We start from the raw sequence: 18,183 nt of genomic DNA on the forward strand, positions 1-18,183 counted from the left end.
AAGTTAACTCTCTGGGCTCATATAGCCAATCAACCTAGACAGATTGTCTCCAAGTTGAATGAGAGAGACCCTGTCTCAACAAACAAGATGAATAGCAGCCAAGGGTCCTCCCCTATCAGTGGACTTGGAAAGGGGCAGGGAGGAGATGAGGGAGGGAGGGTAGAATTGGGAGGGAATGAGAGAGTGGGATACAGCTGGGATACAAAGTTAATAAAATGTAACTCAAAAGAAAAGTGAAGGGGAAAAAAAAAAGAAAATATCTGAAGCTGTTTTCTGGCTTCCACGCTCATGAATATGTATGTACCTTTACAGCTACATATACATGAACGTGTACACACTGGCAGGTATAATGTAAATGCAGTAGACAGAGCTGTGCATACCCTTCTTTGTCTTTCTGAGAACCAAGACCAAAGGCAAAGCTAAACATGAGCCCAACACTCTGTATGGTGAAGTGTGCTTAGTGTCTTTGCAAGTTCCAGAGGCTACATGTTGTCCCTACCAGGAACACTCCCGTGACATTTGGAAAGGAGTAGTCCTGAGGCGCTGGGCACTGACAGACAGCAACTTGACCTTCCCACTCCCATTGCTTAGGACACAGCCCCAAGTTTCGCAGTAGTATACATTGTTGCTAGCTTCCTGTGCTTCCATGTGGAGAACCACACTGGAATATTTCATGAAGCCAAGATACCAAAACATACTCACAAGCTTAGGAGGTGGCTCTGTGGCAGAGTACATGCCTGAGGCTCATGTATTACAAAGAATATTGTTAGGAGCTGGGGAAGGTAGTTCAGTTGGTAAAGTGCTTGCTATGCAAGAATTAGGACCTGCATTCAGATCCCCAGCACTCATGTAAAAAGCCAGGTGCAGCCACACACACCTATATTCCCAGGACAAGGAAAGCAAAATAGGTAGATTCCTGGCACTCACAGGCCAGCCAACCTAGCCAAATCAACAAATTTCAGGTTCAGTGAGAGACCCTGTCTCAAAAAGTAAAGTGGAGAGCAATTGAAGGAAGATAGCCTATGAGCAGGTACCCACAAACACATGCACAAAGTAAATAACTTCCCTGAATATCAGTTATCTTCCTCATAGTCCTTTCTCACCTCCCTAATCCAGGTAAAAATAGAGGAAGCTTATTTTACCATGTACTTTTAGAGTCATGGTGAGACCAAACTCCTGGGCCGATAAGATTCTAAATTTTGTTGAGGCTTCCTAAATCACCTAATGTACTAATCTGAGTTCTGCATTTAGGGGGTAGAGTATGCCTGTATAGCAGTTTCATGATGGGTAGTCACAGGCTCATTTAATCAAGGATATAGAGTTCAGTTGTAAAAGATGGTATCAGTTTACACCCCTCAAGGAAGATCTGTAGAATCCTGCCCAGCTAAGACCCTGGGAATGGGCAGTAGAGTATGGTTGTTGTCTCCACCTCACTGGTCCCTGAATGATTGCATGAACTCACACTCCGAACAAGGAAACAAAGCTTTGTGGTAAGCAGAAGCAAGTAAGTAGAGGCCTCCATCTTGCTTGTCTACTTAGATTAGGAAAGGTTTATGTGCTGTTACTTTATGGTAGTCATTTCAAATTTTTCCTGACACACTTATTACATTAAATTTTAGGTTAAAAATTAAGGATAAAGTTCCTATTTTTAAGCAAAGATAGGGCTGACCACACTTTGACTATTATAAGATTTTCTTACATGATAAAAGTCTTGTGGGGCCTGGGGAAATGACTCAACAGATGAAAACCAGAATTTAATCTCCAGAACTAACAAATGTTTGGTAGGCATGTTAGCATGCCTGAAATCCCAGCTCACAGAAGTCAGACAGGGAACTTTGGAGAAATCTTATTAGTGTTGTGTTTAAGTAAGAGATCCTGCATCCGGTTGGGAGATGGAGATCAGTTGAGGAAGCCACCTGATGCTCACCTCTCCTCTCCATAGGCATAGGCATTTGCATGTGTACATGTGCTCACACAAACATACACAAATGTCCTGGCTACCTGGACTAAAGAAATCTTCATGAACATGGTCATAGACTATGCTTTCCTTCCCATTTACACGTGAGATGAATGCACTGAAAAACTCCTGTAACTGAGCTGAGGGAACCTGGCCCATTTTGGCTGAGATGTAACCTTTGTGCCTTTGAACAGGTGAAGCCTTGAGGGACTTGCAAGTGAGTTACACCCCACAGAGCCCAATCTTGGAAGTGATGACTGGTGATAACTCCCTTGATCACTTGCTAAGACCCTTAGTCACTGATGAAGATGTGATCTTATGTCTGATGTTAGAAGCTGGTCCAAAAGAAGAGTGACAGATTCAGAAATTAGGCAGAATAGGATAAAAAGTGAAGAGGGGTAAAAGGGTGGTGATAGAGAAGCATGCTGTATACCTGTATGAAAGCATCATAATGTAACTTGCTATTTTGTATAATTAATACACATTCATACAAATGTCTAAGAAAAGCCAGATATGGCCTTTTGGGATCCCTGGGGCTTGCTAGCTAGCCATCCTTGCTGAATTACTAAATTACTGAGCTCCAGGTTCAGTGGAAGATCCTGTCTCATAAAATGATGTGGAGAGTGATGGAGGAAAATACCACATTGACCTGTGGCCTCCACACGCACACATACATACAAATGTCTAAGAAGAAAAACAAAACAAAATAAAAAAATGAGAACCTAGTGGCTGGACATCCATCCTCTGGGAAGATTAAAAGAATGCCTGAACCTGCAGCAGGCAACACTCCCCAGAAGAAAGGAGCCAGCCACTCTTAGACCTGGATCTCCTTTCCTTGCTCTGGAGAAAACAGAACAATAAAACAAAGGATTTGATTGGTACTTGGTTTCTTCTCCAACAGAGCGCCATGATGCCCTCTATGTGGTGGGGGCACTGGATGAAGCCATGGAACTGCGAGGCATGAGATACCACCCGATAGACATTGAGACTTCAGTCATCAGAGCCCACAAAAGTGTCACAGAATGGTAAGAGGATGGGAGGTCATTGTCTGTTCTGGAGTCAGGAGAGTAGTTATTGATCACAGGATATGGAGGAGCTTCCATAAGACATGGCACTGGACAGGACTGAGTGTCTTCAAGATAAGCCTTCCTAGGGGCTAAGGACAATACAAGGAAGAACGTACTATGTTAGGGTATCTCAGGTGACTGGAAGCCAGAGTTTTGGCCTGAGTGTTTCCAGGAGGCCAAGTTGTTATTTTGTTATTTCCTGCAATTATGTTGATGTGAAGTTTATTTTACTCCTCTGTATCATGTTTTCACAAATTAAAACTACAACACCAAAAAGAGAAAAAAAAATGCCTTCACCTAATAAGAAGTATTATACTTCCATGGAAAAAGTACATGAAGAGAGGCATTGTTTTGTCTGGGCCTCACTAGATATGTGTGTCAGGTAAGAAATGTTTCAATTAAACCAAAGCCCAAGCCACAAGCTCCTGTAATAGGGGCCCAAGAGTGGGGATGCAATTTCTTTTTTTTATTTTTCAATTATAATTTACTCACTTTGTATCCTAGCTGTAGCCCCCTCCATCTCCTCCCAGTCCTACTCACCTTCCCTCTTCTCCCACTATACCCTTTCCCTATCCCCCTGATAGGGGAGGACCACCTGCCCTTCTATCTGATCCTAGCCTATCAAGTCTCATCAGGACTGGCTACATTGTATTCCTCTGTGGCCTGGCAAGGCTGCACCCCCTCAGGGGGAGGTGATCAAAGAGCCAGCCACTGAGTTCATGTCTGAGGCAGCCCCTGGCCCCCTTACTAGGGAACCCACTTGGAAACTGAGCAGCCCATGGGCTTCCTCTGAGCAGTGGTTCTAGGTCCTCTCCATGCATGGTCCTTGGTTGGAGGTATCGGTCTCTGCAGAGGCCCCTGTGCCCAGATTTTTTAGCTCTGTTGGTCTCTTTGTGGAGTTATTGTCCCCTCCAGATCTTTCTACTCCCTCTTCTTCCATAAGGTTTTCCGCACTCTGCCCAAAGTTTGGCTATGAGTCTCAGTATCTCCTTCCATACCATTATGGGCAGTCTTTCAGAGGCCCCTTGTGGAGGGCTCCTGTCCTGTTCCGTCTCTTCTCCTACTTCCAATGTCTATCATGTTTGCCCTTCTGAGTGAGATTTCAGCCTCTTCCCTATGGTCCTCTTTATTTGTTTAGCTTCTATAGGACTATAGATTTTATTATGTTTATTCTATATTTTATATCTACTTAAAAGTTAATATAGTTAATATCTACTTAAAAGTGAGTATATACCATGTGTCCTTCTGCTTCTGGGTTACCTCATGCAGGAGGTGAGGTGATCTTTCCTAGTTCCTACCATTTCACTGCAAATTTCATGATTTCCTTGTTTTTAATTACTGAGTAGTATTCCATTTTGTAGATGTACCAGAATTTCTGCATTCATTCTTCAGATGAGGAACATCTAGGTTGTTTCCAGATTCTGCTATTACAAATGAAGCTGCTATGAACGTAGTTGAGCAAATGTCCTTGTTGTATGGTTTAGCATCTTTTGGATATATGCCCAGGAGTGGTATGGCTGGATCTTGAGGTAACACTATTCTTAATTGTCTGAGAAAGCAGCAGATTGATTTCCAAAGTGGTTGTACAAGGTTACCTTCCCACCAGCAATGGAAGAGGATTCCTCTTTCTCCACATCCTCTCCAGCATGCATCATCCCTTGAGTTTTTGATCTTAGCCATTCTGATGGATGTGAAATGTAATCTCATGGTTGTTTTGATTTGCATTTCTCAGATGACTAAGGACATTTCTCTGCCATTCGATATTCCTCCATTGATAATTCTCTGTTTAGCTCCACCCCATTTTTTAATTGTATTACTTGGTTTGGTGTTGTTTAACTTCTTGAGTTCTTTATATATTCTGGATATTAGCCCTCTCTCAGATGTAAGGTTGGTGAAGATCTTTTCCCAGTCTGCAGGCTGTCATTTTGTTCTGACAACAGTGTTCTTTGCTTTACATAAGCTTTTCAGTTTCATAAGGTCCCATTTATTGATTGTTGCTCTTAGAGCCTGTGCTGTTGGTGTTCTGTTCAGGAAGTTGTCTCCTGTGCCAATGAGGTCAAGGCTTTTCCCCAAATTTTCTTCTAACAGATTTAGTATTTCTGGTTTTATATTGAGGTCTTTGATCCATTTGGACTTTACTTTTGTACAGGGTGATAAGTATGGGTCTATTTGCATTTTTTTCTACATGTAGACATCCAGTTAGACCAGCACCATTTATTGAAGATGCTATCTTTTTTCCATTGTATGGTTTTGGCTTTTTTGTCAAAAATTAAGTTTCTATAGGTGTGTGGACTTATTTCTGAGTCTTCGATTCAATTCCATTGATCCACCAGTCTGTTTCTATGCCAGTACCATGCCATTTTTATTACTATTGCTCTATAGTACAGCTTGAGATCAGGGATGGAGATACCTCCAGAAGATTTTTTTTTTTTTCAAAAGACTCTTTTATTGTACAGGATTGTTTTAGCAATTCTGGGCTTTTTGTTTTACCGTATGATATTGAGAATTGTTCTTTCGATGTCTGTAAAAAAATGTGTTGGCATTTTGATGGGAATTGGGATGCAAGTTTTTATCCTTCTCAGAGGCAAGCATCTCTGTCCTCCACCTGAGCCCAGTCAATGTGTTTACACAGTGCCATTTACAAGCAGAAGGCCTCCACTGCTCCCTGAGCTTCATGAGCTCACTTCTGCTCCCTTCATTTAGGGAAAGCAAAGAGGCTGGAGCAATTTATCAGCCTCTACTAACGGTAGCCACAGACTTACTTAGCCTCTTCATGCTGTATTTAGAAATGAAAAATGTATCTTTCTGCTTCTGGGATACCTCACTCAGGATGATCTATTCTAGATCTCACCATTTGCCTGCAATTTTCGTGATTTCTTTGTTTTTAATTGCTGAGTAGTATTCCACTGTGTAAATGTACCACAGTTTCTGTATCCGTTCCTCAACTGAGGGGCATCTGGGTTGTTTCCAGCTTCTGGCTATTACAAATAAAGCTGCTACAAACATGGTTGAGCAAATGTCCTTGTTGTATGCTTGAGCATGTTTGGATATATGCCTAGGAGTGGTATAGCTGGGTCTTGAGGTAGCACTATTCCTATTTGTCTGAGAAAGTGGATTTCAGAAAACCAAGGTCCTCTAGCATGCCTGAGTTCTGCAAGTCTCCTGTTGCTAGCTCATATTAGCTTTATCATCAGTGTGATCTTCTCTGACCACACAGGCTTCTTCCCATGATGCTCTGATCATCACACACTTTGTATTGGGCAGTCATCTAAAATCACAGGATGACTCTGGCCTCAAGAACCCAAGTGGTGTGGGGGGGGGGTCTCTCTAACAACAATTCCTTTGCATGCTTTTAGATCACTGCTGCCTGGCTGGGCTGCCTTGCAAGGCCACCAAGGAAGAAGATATACTCAGTCCTCATGCTACTTGATGTGCTGGGATGGGTGGGTAGAGGATCCCTATTCTGAGGTGGGAGAGGGGATAGAAGAAGAGGAAGGAAAGGTGAGATCAGGAGGAAAAGAAAGCAGGGGCTATGATTGGGATGTCAAGTGAATAAGTAATAAATTGTTTAAAAACAAAACACCTCAACAAAAAAAAAAAAATGAAAAATGATTCCATGCTTTTTTTTTAGTGGAGGTTTGTTTACTCAGTTGATGATAGGCAGGGTGTTTACTCACTAAGGGCACTATGCCCCCTCCTGGCAGAGAACCTGATGTGATCAGTCTCAATCTTAGGCAATAACCAGTAAAGGAAGCACACACAGGAATAGCTTTGAGTACTTTTCAGACCTTAGTTCTGAGAGTGTTCATGTTTCTAATGGACTTCCAAACATAGCCTCACACTTATTGCTATTTATTGAATCTGAATAGGGCAGGTACATTTATTTCTTATTTATATTTTTGTAATGCTGGGCTTTGAATCAGTGTCTCCTACATGCTAGAGAAGGAGTTGCAACAGTCCTGAATCTCATTGTTGAGCTCTTGCAAAGTACCTGAGATCCTGTTTGCATATACAGGTTCTGTGGTCATATTGCCTTAGGTCCTTACTAACACAGGCCTCCAGAACTTACATCAGAGTACTTGTCTGGCATGCCCAAAGCTGTGAGTTCTATGCTCAGCACCCCAAAACAAAACAAAACAAAAGCCTCCAATTGTCAGAGTTTCCTCCTTATTGTGGATAGATGACAGAAATGCAAAAGACAGTAAAATCTGTATCTCAAGATACAGATAAGCCCAGGGCTGAGCTCATTTTGTATCTATGTGACTATAAATTTCAACTGCAGCCTGAATTTAATTACCTTTATAATCTCCTCAAGATGTATGCTGAGGGGCCTCCCTCTGGGTTTTTATCCTAAGTATCACTATGATGACCTACTGTGAGGCTCCTTAGCTGAGTGTGACTCTGACATTGTCAGGCAGGGTTTCCAATTAACTAGTTTTGTTAAAGTCCAGGAGGGAGGGAATTGATGAGTCAGAGGATTTGATTGTGATGGACTCAGGATTTGGGAACTGTTTAGTCACAGACTTCCTCCCCTGCTCCTGCTGGTCCTCTTTTGGTCTTCTCCATGTTTTCCTCCTCACCACCCTATCATGTTCTCTAGGTCACCTGCTACTGAGAAACCCATGTCAAAGACAAAAAACATCTCCATGTTGCCAAATTCAAGCCAACTGTCTTAGTTGAAGTCTTATTTCTGAGAAGAGGCACCATGACCACAGCAACTCATATAAAGGAAAACATTTAATTGGCACTGGCTTACAGTTCAGAGGCTTAATCCATTATTGTCATGGCAGGAAATATGGAGGCACACAGATAGACATGGTGCTAGAGAGGTAGCTGAGAATTCTACATGTAGATCTAGACAGCAGGACAGTGAGCCACTAAGCCTGGCTTGAGCTTCTGAAACTCCAAAGTCTTAAAATAATTGATTTATTAAAAATAATAAAACTCCAAAGTCCCCCTCCCCAGTGACGCACTTCTTCCAACAAAGCCACAACTACTCCAACAAGTTCACACCTCCTAATAGTGCACACCTGTGGGCTTATGGGGCCTTTTTTATTCAAACCACCACAACAACCAAATTCATTTCTCATCAAGGGAATTGTTGTGTTGACACAGCCCCTGAGAAAGCTGTGATGGTTGGAAGGCCTCCAGTCTCCATCCCTCTCTTCCTAGGAAACCCTGAGGTGACAGCAAAGCTCACCTTCCACACCCTGTGTATGGCTGAGCTGTGCCTGGTAGTACTTCAGGACAGTGGCATATATTTCAGATGCCATAGTACTTTTCAACCCAAAGGGTCTAGGCCATGTATGTGATCACTGATATCACAGACACAAGACTATAGTGTGGAGGCCATGCAAACCAATATTTCAGGGTCACATGGACACTGGGAATGAAATGTCAGCTCATTTTGGAAATTATTTTCAAGCTTGTTCTCTGAGGGGTGCAGGATTCCCAAGGTAACACCCTCCTTAATGCTCTCTGCAATTATCTTTCAGCATAATTCATGTGTATTAATGATACTGAATAGAATTTGCACTGTTTTCTAGTAGACTTAGTCTCATGCTTGTGGAAAAAAATAGTGCCTCTAAATACATTTCATCTCAAGCTAGGATGAAAATTGTTAGACAGGCAGGGGAGAGCTGCTGTGACTGACTCTATATCTGGTGCCCTTCATGTGCCCCCTTCTTGCCTGGAACCTGCTGGTTTATTCATATAGTTCCTTCTACCTTTTAGCACTCTGGTTCCTGGAGCCAAGAAGGCCTGCATGCCAGTGCTTGTGAATCCCAGGATCTTTAACCAGTCCTAAAAGCCAATGTCACAAGGTTAATGGAGTTTTAAATGGTGCAGCACTGGGTTTATGCTCCCAGTAATTAGGCAGACTAAGTCCTCGAGAGACTGCTCCAATAAACCAAATAAACACCTGTATGAATTAGTTGCTTCTGTGTTACTGTCATCTCCAAACCCATTTCTCTGAGAGAGAACTGCTAATCATGCTCAGATGTCACCTTATCATACTATATGACTGGAAATAAGCCTTAATGGCTGTGCCCTACATGTATCTTAATGTCTGGGGCCAGCTCAGGCACATCTGAGCTATCTGGCAATGGCAGAGTTATATCAGAACAATCTGAAACATCTCAGCACGTCTATGGCCAGAAAATGGGAAGGATGGGCTGAGGGTACTTCCTGTTGCTACTCAAACCCCTGCAGCAACAGAGCTAGGAGCCTTGAAAGAGATGATGATAAGCTACATTGGAGGGCTGATGAAATGGTGGGGAAACCACAGTCCAGGCAGCCGTAATGCAGCAGAACTGGAATCCAGGCCCCAACCCCTAGGGCAGAAGTGACCCTGTGCCATGGAAGCAGAATCCATAAAATACCATGTAACAAACAGGTGCTACCATGAGAGAAGGCCAAGAGAAAATCCAAGAAAGTATGTTGTGGGCAAGAAGACTATATGCTGACACAGCTCAGAGGGAGGTGCCACTGTGAAGAGATGGGTGGGATCACTCAAGAAGGTCTGAACAGAAACAGAAAATATCACAAAAAAGGTACCCCCAATAATGGTGGTTTTCTTCTCTGTCTTCTAGTGCTGTCTTTACCTGGACAAACCTGTTAGTGGTTGTGGTTGAACTTGATGGGTCAGAGCAGGAAGCCTTGGACTTGGTTCCCTTGGTAACCAATGTGGTCCTGGAAGAGCATTACCTGATTGTAGGAGTGGTGGTCGTGGTGGACATCGGTGTTATCCCCATCAACTCCCGGGGAGAGAAACAACGAATGCACCTGCGAGACGGGTTCTTGGCAGACCAGCTGGATCCCATCTACGTGGCCTATAACATGTAGTCTCATCACTTTGGCTTCCACAGACTTTTCTACGGATGTGACCAGTTTTTTGTTTGTGTTTTTATTTTTTTTCCTCCAGTGTCCACAGAGACATGCAGACACTTGGGCCACATTCAAAGGAGGAGCCTAATGCGGTGGGGTTGGGGGTAGGACTTCTAGGAGCAGTCACCCTGGCATGGAGATGAAATGTGAATTTATTCTGGATTTTGCTCAGAAGGACTTTGGATCACTGCCTTCAGTTTGCTGGAAAAGCTCATTTTAAAAACTTTCTCTTTTTTTTCTTTCTTTTTTTTTTTTTTTTAATTATTGGATAATAAGTGCTCTCTTGGTAAATGTGGTATTTTGTTAAGCCGAAATAGCGATTAAAAAAAATTCTACCCTCCAAATGGGTTCTTTTAAACAATTTATGTAGTGTGACAAAGAATTGTTTTCTCTGTTTTAATGTGTCATGAAATCTTAATGACATGGATCTAATTTAAGCCATCGCTAGATCTCACCCTTCTAGGAGAGTTTATTGAGGTACGAGAACCTTCCAGGTAGCACCTTCCAATTAGATTTTAGCAGCTTTCTTTGTCAGAGACATGCAGAAGAAACAGAGGCCAGTTTATGGCCTTTGAAGTTAACATAGAATGAGAAGTGATTATAAATAAGGTATTTCGGCAACTATCTTGCAGATATCTTTGTACTAAACTAAAAAGATAAAATAAGTTAACTTCCTCGATATGTAATTATGTACAAAATGTTTAATTTATTTTGATCTCTTTAGAAGTATAAAAGAGAAAAAAAACATTCAAGAATATTAAAGTCTTGTAATGTTTGCTAATATAAAAAAGTGTTGTATTATCTTGCGTGGATAGTATCACAACAAATATATATATATGAAATATAAATTCACTAATGAACAGAGGAGATTTTAAAGATTAAATGCAGAACTTGTCACTTGCATGGTGCGCCCTCCACCGTATTCACACACACTTGGCTGTTTCCGAGCAATCGCAGATCGCCAGTAACCCTGTGTTAGGCCAGAGGCCAGCAAGTGGAGTCACCACCGTCTCTGAGATGGTGAAGGGATTTAATGCTAATGTGCACTATTTTTTCCTTTGCTGCGAAGACAGCAGTGAATGCTTTCGTGCCAGCATGTGCCAATGACATTGAGGGGCTCCAGGTTGGCAAATAGCACTGTTTTCTCAGCTGCAAGAATTCATTGCATAATGTCAATTTTATTTTATTTTAGCGTTTTTTGTATCACTTTTTATAATTCTTTTTGGTTGTTCCTTGGTATGAAAAGAAGATACCCTGTGGTCTTTGTACCAGGTGTCACCCGTTTACCCCTTCCGGTGGCTGCTGTGAGTGAATGAATGTGCAGAACAGCTTTGAGGGAAAAGCTATGTGTGATGTCGTCTTGACTGTAAACCCAGCCAACTCTGTCCTCTAGTTTTGAGAGCTTCCTAGCTTGGCCCTAAGCAGCCACCATTCTAGGAACGTAAAACATGAAGGAGTTGTGTCCGCGCCATCTTATACTAGCTGCTAGGGAACTGATGCCTGGTGAAGTGTGCCTACATTTTCATGTGCACAGCTTGTCCACGTGATCTGCATCAGACCAAGGAGAAGGTAACCGCAACACAAGAAGGGCTTTGTTTTGTAACTGCCACAGTATGTTCCTTCAGTGGCTCCCAGTACTAGATAAGCCTGACTAAAATTGTTACGAGGCAGAAATGAGGTTCTTGATTGCATTACGGGCAAGATCTTTGTCTGCCTTAGTTACATGCAGCCCTTTGCTAAAAGAGAGTTTTGTTTGACTTCTGAGGTCTAAGGCTGATTGTTTTTGTCTGTTTTGTTTTTAATTTAAGTGGCACATTTTTAAATTGCATATGTAAAGCATTCTTCCATCGCCATAAATCATTTAATTTTTCAAATGTTTGCTCATTGCTATATGTATTTATACGTGTTTCAAATACACATTCCTATAGTCTGCAGCTTCCCAAGGGGGAAAATCCATGGCACATACAAACATTTTCTTGACACATGTATATACACCCTCATACATACATACACACAGGCACTCTCTCTCTCTCTCTCTCTCTCTCTCTCTCTCTGTCTCACTTTCTCTCTTTTGAAAGGAACTTGGTTTAACATTCAGATAGGATACTGATTGGTAAACATCATTGCAGTATGCAGGAAATCTTCCATCTGGCTGATATGAGAAAGCAAAGCAAATTTAGATGTCACTCAAAACATACTCTTAACTTTTCACCATATCAACTTCACATCCAAGGAGGGCGAAGGCTGCAGTACAGTTGCAAAAGCCGTTCACGGCAGGTCTCTTCTGCATCCTGTCACCTGTGACATTAGACTTTAGGCTTAAGAGTTGGTGGACTGGGTTGGAAGCTTAGTTGTGCAAGAAAAAGGAAAGGAGACACTTAAGTACCACCAGTTTCAGCAATAAAGAAGGATCATTGTGTATTAGAAATTGTACTGTAGATAAATCATTCATGAGAATGTTTTTTAAAAAATGTTTGTCTTGTGACCATGTGCTTTTGGAGTCAGCCAAAACCGTGTAATCAACTTGCACAAAAAGAGGGTACACAATGAACATTGAGACACAGACCTAATCAAACAGGAGCAGATTCCTCATGGTGCTTGTTTATTATATATATTTAACCCTGCTTGACACTTTACCCAAGGGGGCGGTCCCTTTATCAGTTGAATGTTAGCAGCGTTATTTCAGAGTGTGGTGACTGGTTAGAGAAAACTCATGTACTCAACCAATCACAGTTTCAAACAAAATTTTTATGTGCAAAGGACAGCAACCTTCTTGTATGTTCAACCACAAGTACGCTTTGTACATCTGTGATAACGCCTGTTTTATATTCAAATGAACAAATAAAAGCTTTTATTTTTGTTGCTCTGAAAATAGCAGTTTCTTAATTGGCACCCTGGAAAAAAAATGTCTGGGACAGACCACTTCCATGTCAGGAAGGAGGTGACTCCTGCTGGGAAATGTATCTGACTCTGTTTACATGACTTGTTGCATAACTTAGTACAGATGATCCTGCTTTGAATCATGTGTAAATCTTGATGTAGGCATTTCTAGTTGACAGCAGTTCCTATGGCAACAAATGTTTTGTGAAATGTTTTTTTAATTCTTTTAAATATATCTGAATATATTTGTTCACAGTTTGCTGCAAGTGTACAGATTATTGGTAACTCTTTGGGGCAGAGAGTAAGCTCATGACCTGTGTGTGAACCCTTCTATTTGCTGTGTCACAGGGGAATTTTGCATGTCTGGACAGGCCACTGATTGCCTGTTCTTTTCAAATTCAAACTGTCATTGTTCATTTAATAACCAAAAGTTCTATCTTTTGCTCAAGATCCTAGGGGTCTTAACAGTTTTGTCTTGGGAAAGCCTTGATTAGTTACCTGATCTTTAGCCTGGTGATTGTAAAGGTCAACATGAGGCTAGGGAGATTGCTTAGCTGGGTAAACAGTTGCCACATAGCCTGGCAACCTGAGTTTGATCCCTGGAAGTTACACATGAGTAGAAGGAGAAAACCAACTCTACCACGTTGTTCTCTGACCTCTACATCACACCATGGTACACCCCCTATACACATCATGCACACAAACGATAATGATAAGATGGGCATGGTGACATATGCTTCTAAGCCTCACACTGGGGAAGAAGAAGGACTCTTGGGTTCACTGGCTAGCCTAACATTTGAGTTCCAGGTCAGGAGAGAGACCCTGTGTACACGTATCAAGATTGCTATCTCATGAAGAATGACAGCTAAATGCGACATTTGGCTTCCACACAAAAGCCAGAGCTTGTTTACAGGATCAGAACTGATGTGCATCTGTTAGGTTAGCCTAAAGCCTTTGTATTGGAATTCTACTCGCTTATGCCCATGCCCATGTGGTATCTGGGATGACAAATGTTCATGTTACCTTGAATAGGCAAAAGTTATAAGACCTGTCTGGCAGTGCCAAGGTGAAACAGAATCTTTTTCACCGAGACCCAGGTTTCTCAGATGGCAACCCTGATAACTACTGGTCAAGTAGAAAATAGGTAACCATGAGAACTGTACTTATAGAGGCCACTTCAGATCCAACATATGCACTCATGTATACTTACGTATGTATGTATGCTGCACATGTAGCATGTTTAGTATGGTGTCCTGTACACTCTGCCCTCTAAGGCAAAGCTACAGTCATGGGACATGTTCTGTAGTACCTTGGTTACTAGTCAGTTGTTCTGTCCTAGGATTCCCCTGTGACATCTCAGTGTGCTGAGGTCCAACGGTCTATCTACATGGAAACAGTGGGGTGAAGGTCTATGGGAAAACTTCTGGCATGAATGCAGCATTCCTCAACTACCACATGATGGTCACTGTAACTTGCTTCATCTGTAGGTAGACCTCTTGATTCCTGATCCTTCCCATATATGAAATGTTTTCTACCTTATACTAGAATGTCTTGGTAGAATCCTTCTTGACATTTTTCATAGTCCTTGGCTTAACTTTGCAGCATTAGAACCTCTGGAGATGTCACATTCTCCTTTCCCTGGGCAAAGGCACATCCAGATCAAGGCTAGTAAGTCTACACAGTGGCTGACTCACTGGTTTTTTTTATCTTTTTATGTTGATTATGTAAACAAAACCAGGCAGCATACAACCAGTTTTTTTCCCCCTCTTAGCAAATAGTTTTGTTTGGCTCTAATGTCTGTGTGGGCCATCATTTTGCAACAATGATGTCTTTCCATTATGGGCAAGGCCAGGTCACCTGACTGGGTTGAAAGAATTTGTGTCATATCTTGACTTTGTTCCCCACAGTACACTCCACTTGGCTCATTCCCTTGAAACAAGACTAAATGACCTTCTATCTGACCTCTGCCAGACAATGGGTAGGTCATTTTCACTGAGATCGGGCTTTTCAAGACCCGGTGGTGAACGCTTTGTGTGAACTTGTGGGATGGTACCTGTTTCACCAGGTTTCACCCCAGAGGCAGTCTTAAGAGTGGGAAAACATGTAGATAACACACCCCAGGAAGCTACATGGCTAGGATGGGAGAGAATGCGTTGTTCGTTCACCTTTACGTCCCACTATGTGTGAGAGAAGTGTGTGCCCATCTAGCTGTCTCCCAGGGAGTTCATCGCATGACCCATGGAGTAGTAAAGTTGTGTAAACTGAAAGGAATAAGGAATCAAAATGTTTGGTTAAGTTCTGTCTCATTTGGGTGTTCAGTCAACAGACACTTAAATACTACTCCTCACAAACACTGTTGCTGAGCATGCAGGATGAAGCAACCCCGCACTCAAGACCAGGCCATGAGCAATGAGAGAAGCCGCAGTTCTTCTGTTTCCAGTCTCTGTCCACCCTCAAAGAGTGTTCATGTCTACAACACAGATTACTTTCGGGAAGATCCCAGCCCCACCACATGCAGGATTTTCTGAATTCATGTAATCAAATGTGAGTATCAAGATGCTGACTCCCTCCCTTAATCTCTTACCTACTGTTGCTGTGAAGGGAAAATACCCCAATTTTAGTGATGAGAGGTAGAGCATAGACGATAGCTCTAGCCAAGCCAAAGAGCGATTTTGACATTCCTGACAGTAAACTAGAATGGTGACTTAAATGTACAGGACTTCAAGGAACCTGGGGACAAAGGTATTTCTCCTTGGACCTGCATTTCTGTGCAAAGCCTCCCTACCCGTATGCTCCATCACTCCTTGATAGCTATTATGCCTTCAGTATACCCAACTTATCGTTTCCTACCCCAGTGTTCATTATAAAATGCCCTTAATCTTGGCATATTGGTGCATACTTACAAGACAGACACTCATGGGATAGAAGCAGGAGGAACAGAAGCTCAAGGTCATTCTTGGCTATGTCAAAAGTTCAAAGCTAGCTTGTGCTATATGTAACTGTGCCCCCTACCCCCCCAAAAAAAGGTGTCTTAGCTCTAGGTCCAGTAAAGGTACTTTGCGTTTCCATATGTGTCTGCTGAAGGGACTTGTCTAAGACTTGGTCCTTTATCATCATGGTATCTGAAATAACTCAAAAATGCTTTTAATAAATTCCTGGCTCTGAAGAGTTCCAGTTAATATGTTCAAGCCGTACTGTCCATCTCCTGTGTTATACATGAATATGATCAATGGATGTACAGACATGAGATTAATAAATCAAATGAGAAATACATCTGTCATTTAGACAGATGTTACCTGAAAGCACTTCATGTTTCACATTTCCTCTACATCAATGCTTTAAAAAAAAAAAAAAAAGTACCAACACCAAAACATTGTCCTTCTGGGTTTTGTTGTTTTGTTTTGTTTTGACCAGGATAGTACATGAGAAATGATATTTGTACTTTTAATTTGTGCTTTTATTATCGTAAGGATGGTTGTGTATTTAAACAACATTGTACCAGGTTATCATGTTTCTCCTGAAAAGTGGCTTCACACCACTTGTTCACCCTTGAACTTCTCAGGAAATATCATCAATGGATTTTGTTTCATTTTACCTTTTTGCAGTGCTAGGATGGCATCTTTAGTGGTAGAATATGTGACTAACTTTCATATTTTTTTAAATTTGTAATTTTTAAAAAAAAAATATTTAGTTGTGTGCATGTTCCTACCATGGCAGGCACTAGAAGGTCAGAGGGTAGCTATGAAGTCAGCTCTCTCCTTCCACTTTTATGTGGGTTTGAGGGATCAAACTCAGATCATTGGGTTTGCATGTGTGAGCATGTACACATGTATGTAGGTGGCTGCAGAGGACAGATTCCCTGGAGTTACAAGTGGTTGTAATTCACCTGTGGTGGGACCTGGGAACCAAGTTCAGGTCTTCTGCAAGAGCAGTATGTACTCTTACCTGCTAAGCCATCTCTCAGGCATGGAAATTGGATTTTTTTATTATTATTTAGTATTATTATTAAATCACTTTATAGCCTGATCCCAGGCCCTTCTCTTCTCCTCCCAGCCCCACCCTCGTGCCTCCTCCCCCCATTCATCCCTCTCCTTCTCAGAGAAGGAAGCCCCCCAAGGGGTACCAACCCACCCTGGTACATTAAGTTACAGCAGTCCTCCCACTGAGGCCTGATAAGGCAGCCCAACTAGGGAAAATGATCCAGAGGCAGGCAACAGACTCAGAGTCAGACTCTACTTCCATTGTTAAAGGACCCACATGAAGACCAAGCTGCACATCTGCAACATATGTGTAGGGGATCTAGCTCCAGCCTATGCATGCTCTTTGGCTGGTGAGCCCCCATAGGCCCAGTTAGTAGGTCTTCTTGTGTCCTTGACCCCTTTGGCTTCCTCTCTCCTTCCTCCCACTCTTCACAAAATTCCCCAGGCTCAGCCTATTGTTTGGCTCTGGGTCTCTGCATCTGTTTCCATCAGCTGTTGGATGAAGCCTACCAGAAGAAAGTAAGACTAGGTTCCTGTCTGCAAGTATAGCAGAGTATCATTAATAGTGACAGTGGTTGGCTCTCTCCCTCGGGGGGGTCTCAAGTTGGGCCTTCATTGGTTTCCCATTCCCTCAAATCTGCTCCATCTTAATCACATCTTGTAGGCAAGACAAATTTTGAGTCAGAGCTTTATGGGTGAGTTGGTGTCACCTTCCCTCCATTGGAAGTCGAACCATGGCTACAGGAGGTGGTAACATCAGGCTCTTTAACCCCTGGTGGTAAGCTAGGGTCACCCCATTAGACTCCCAGGAGCTTCCCCTGTCCCAGACATGACCCCACACCGATTTCTGTTCTCATTCCAGGTCCCCCCACTGCCCTCTCCCCATACCTGATCCCTTCTCCCACCCAGTTCCTTCCCTCCATCTACTTCAGATGTCTGTAACTTCCTGGTCTGAGTGAGAGTCAGGGATCCTCCCTGGGCCCTCCTTGGCTTCTTTGGGTCTGTGGGTTGTAGCATGTTTATCCTGTACTTTATGTCTAGTATCTACTTATAAGTGAGAACATACCAGCCAGGCACAGTGGCGCACACCTGCAATCCCAGCACTCTGGGAGGCAGAGGCAGGTGGATCTCTGTGAGTTCGAGGCCAGCCTGTCTACAGAGTGAGTCCAAGACAGCCACGCTACACAGAGAAACCCTGTCTCAAAAAAACAAACAAACAAAATAAGTGAGTATATACCATGGGTGTCTTTCTGGGTCTGGGTTGCCTCACCTGGGACAATCTTTTCTAGTTCTATCCATTTGCCTGATGTCTTTGTTTTTAATAGCTGAGTAGTATTCCATTGTGTAAATGTACCATTGTTTCTTTATCCATTATTTGGATGAGGGACATCTAGGTTGTTTCCAGTTTCTGATT

General features: G+C 42.4%; 1 protein-coding gene across 5 annotated transcripts in view; it reads left to right on the forward strand.

Annotated features, from left to right (window-relative positions):
• Positions 1-10,603, forward strand: part of Dip2c (disco interacting protein 2 homolog C) — a 420,838-nt gene extending 410,235 nt beyond the window's left edge. For all 5 annotated transcript variants that reach the window (XM_055603910.1, XM_055603914.1, XM_055603911.1 and 2 more), the window contains 2 exons: positions 2,859-2,982; positions 9,615-10,603. In XM_055603910.1, the coding sequence (XP_055459885.1) occupies positions 2,859-2,982; positions 9,615-9,867 (377 nt within the window). In that variant the 3' untranslated portion in view covers positions 9,868-10,603. The remainder of the gene's footprint in view (positions 1-2,858; positions 2,983-9,614) is intronic.
• The last annotated feature ends 7,580 nt before the right edge of the window (positions 10,604-18,183 follow it).

This window comes from Psammomys obesus, unplaced genomic scaffold (genome assembly GCF_907164565.1).
Source record: "Psammomys obesus unplaced genomic scaffold, mPsaObe1.curated_primary_1811, whole genome shotgun sequence".
NCBI lineage: Eukaryota > Metazoa > Chordata > Mammalia > Rodentia > Muridae > Psammomys > Psammomys obesus.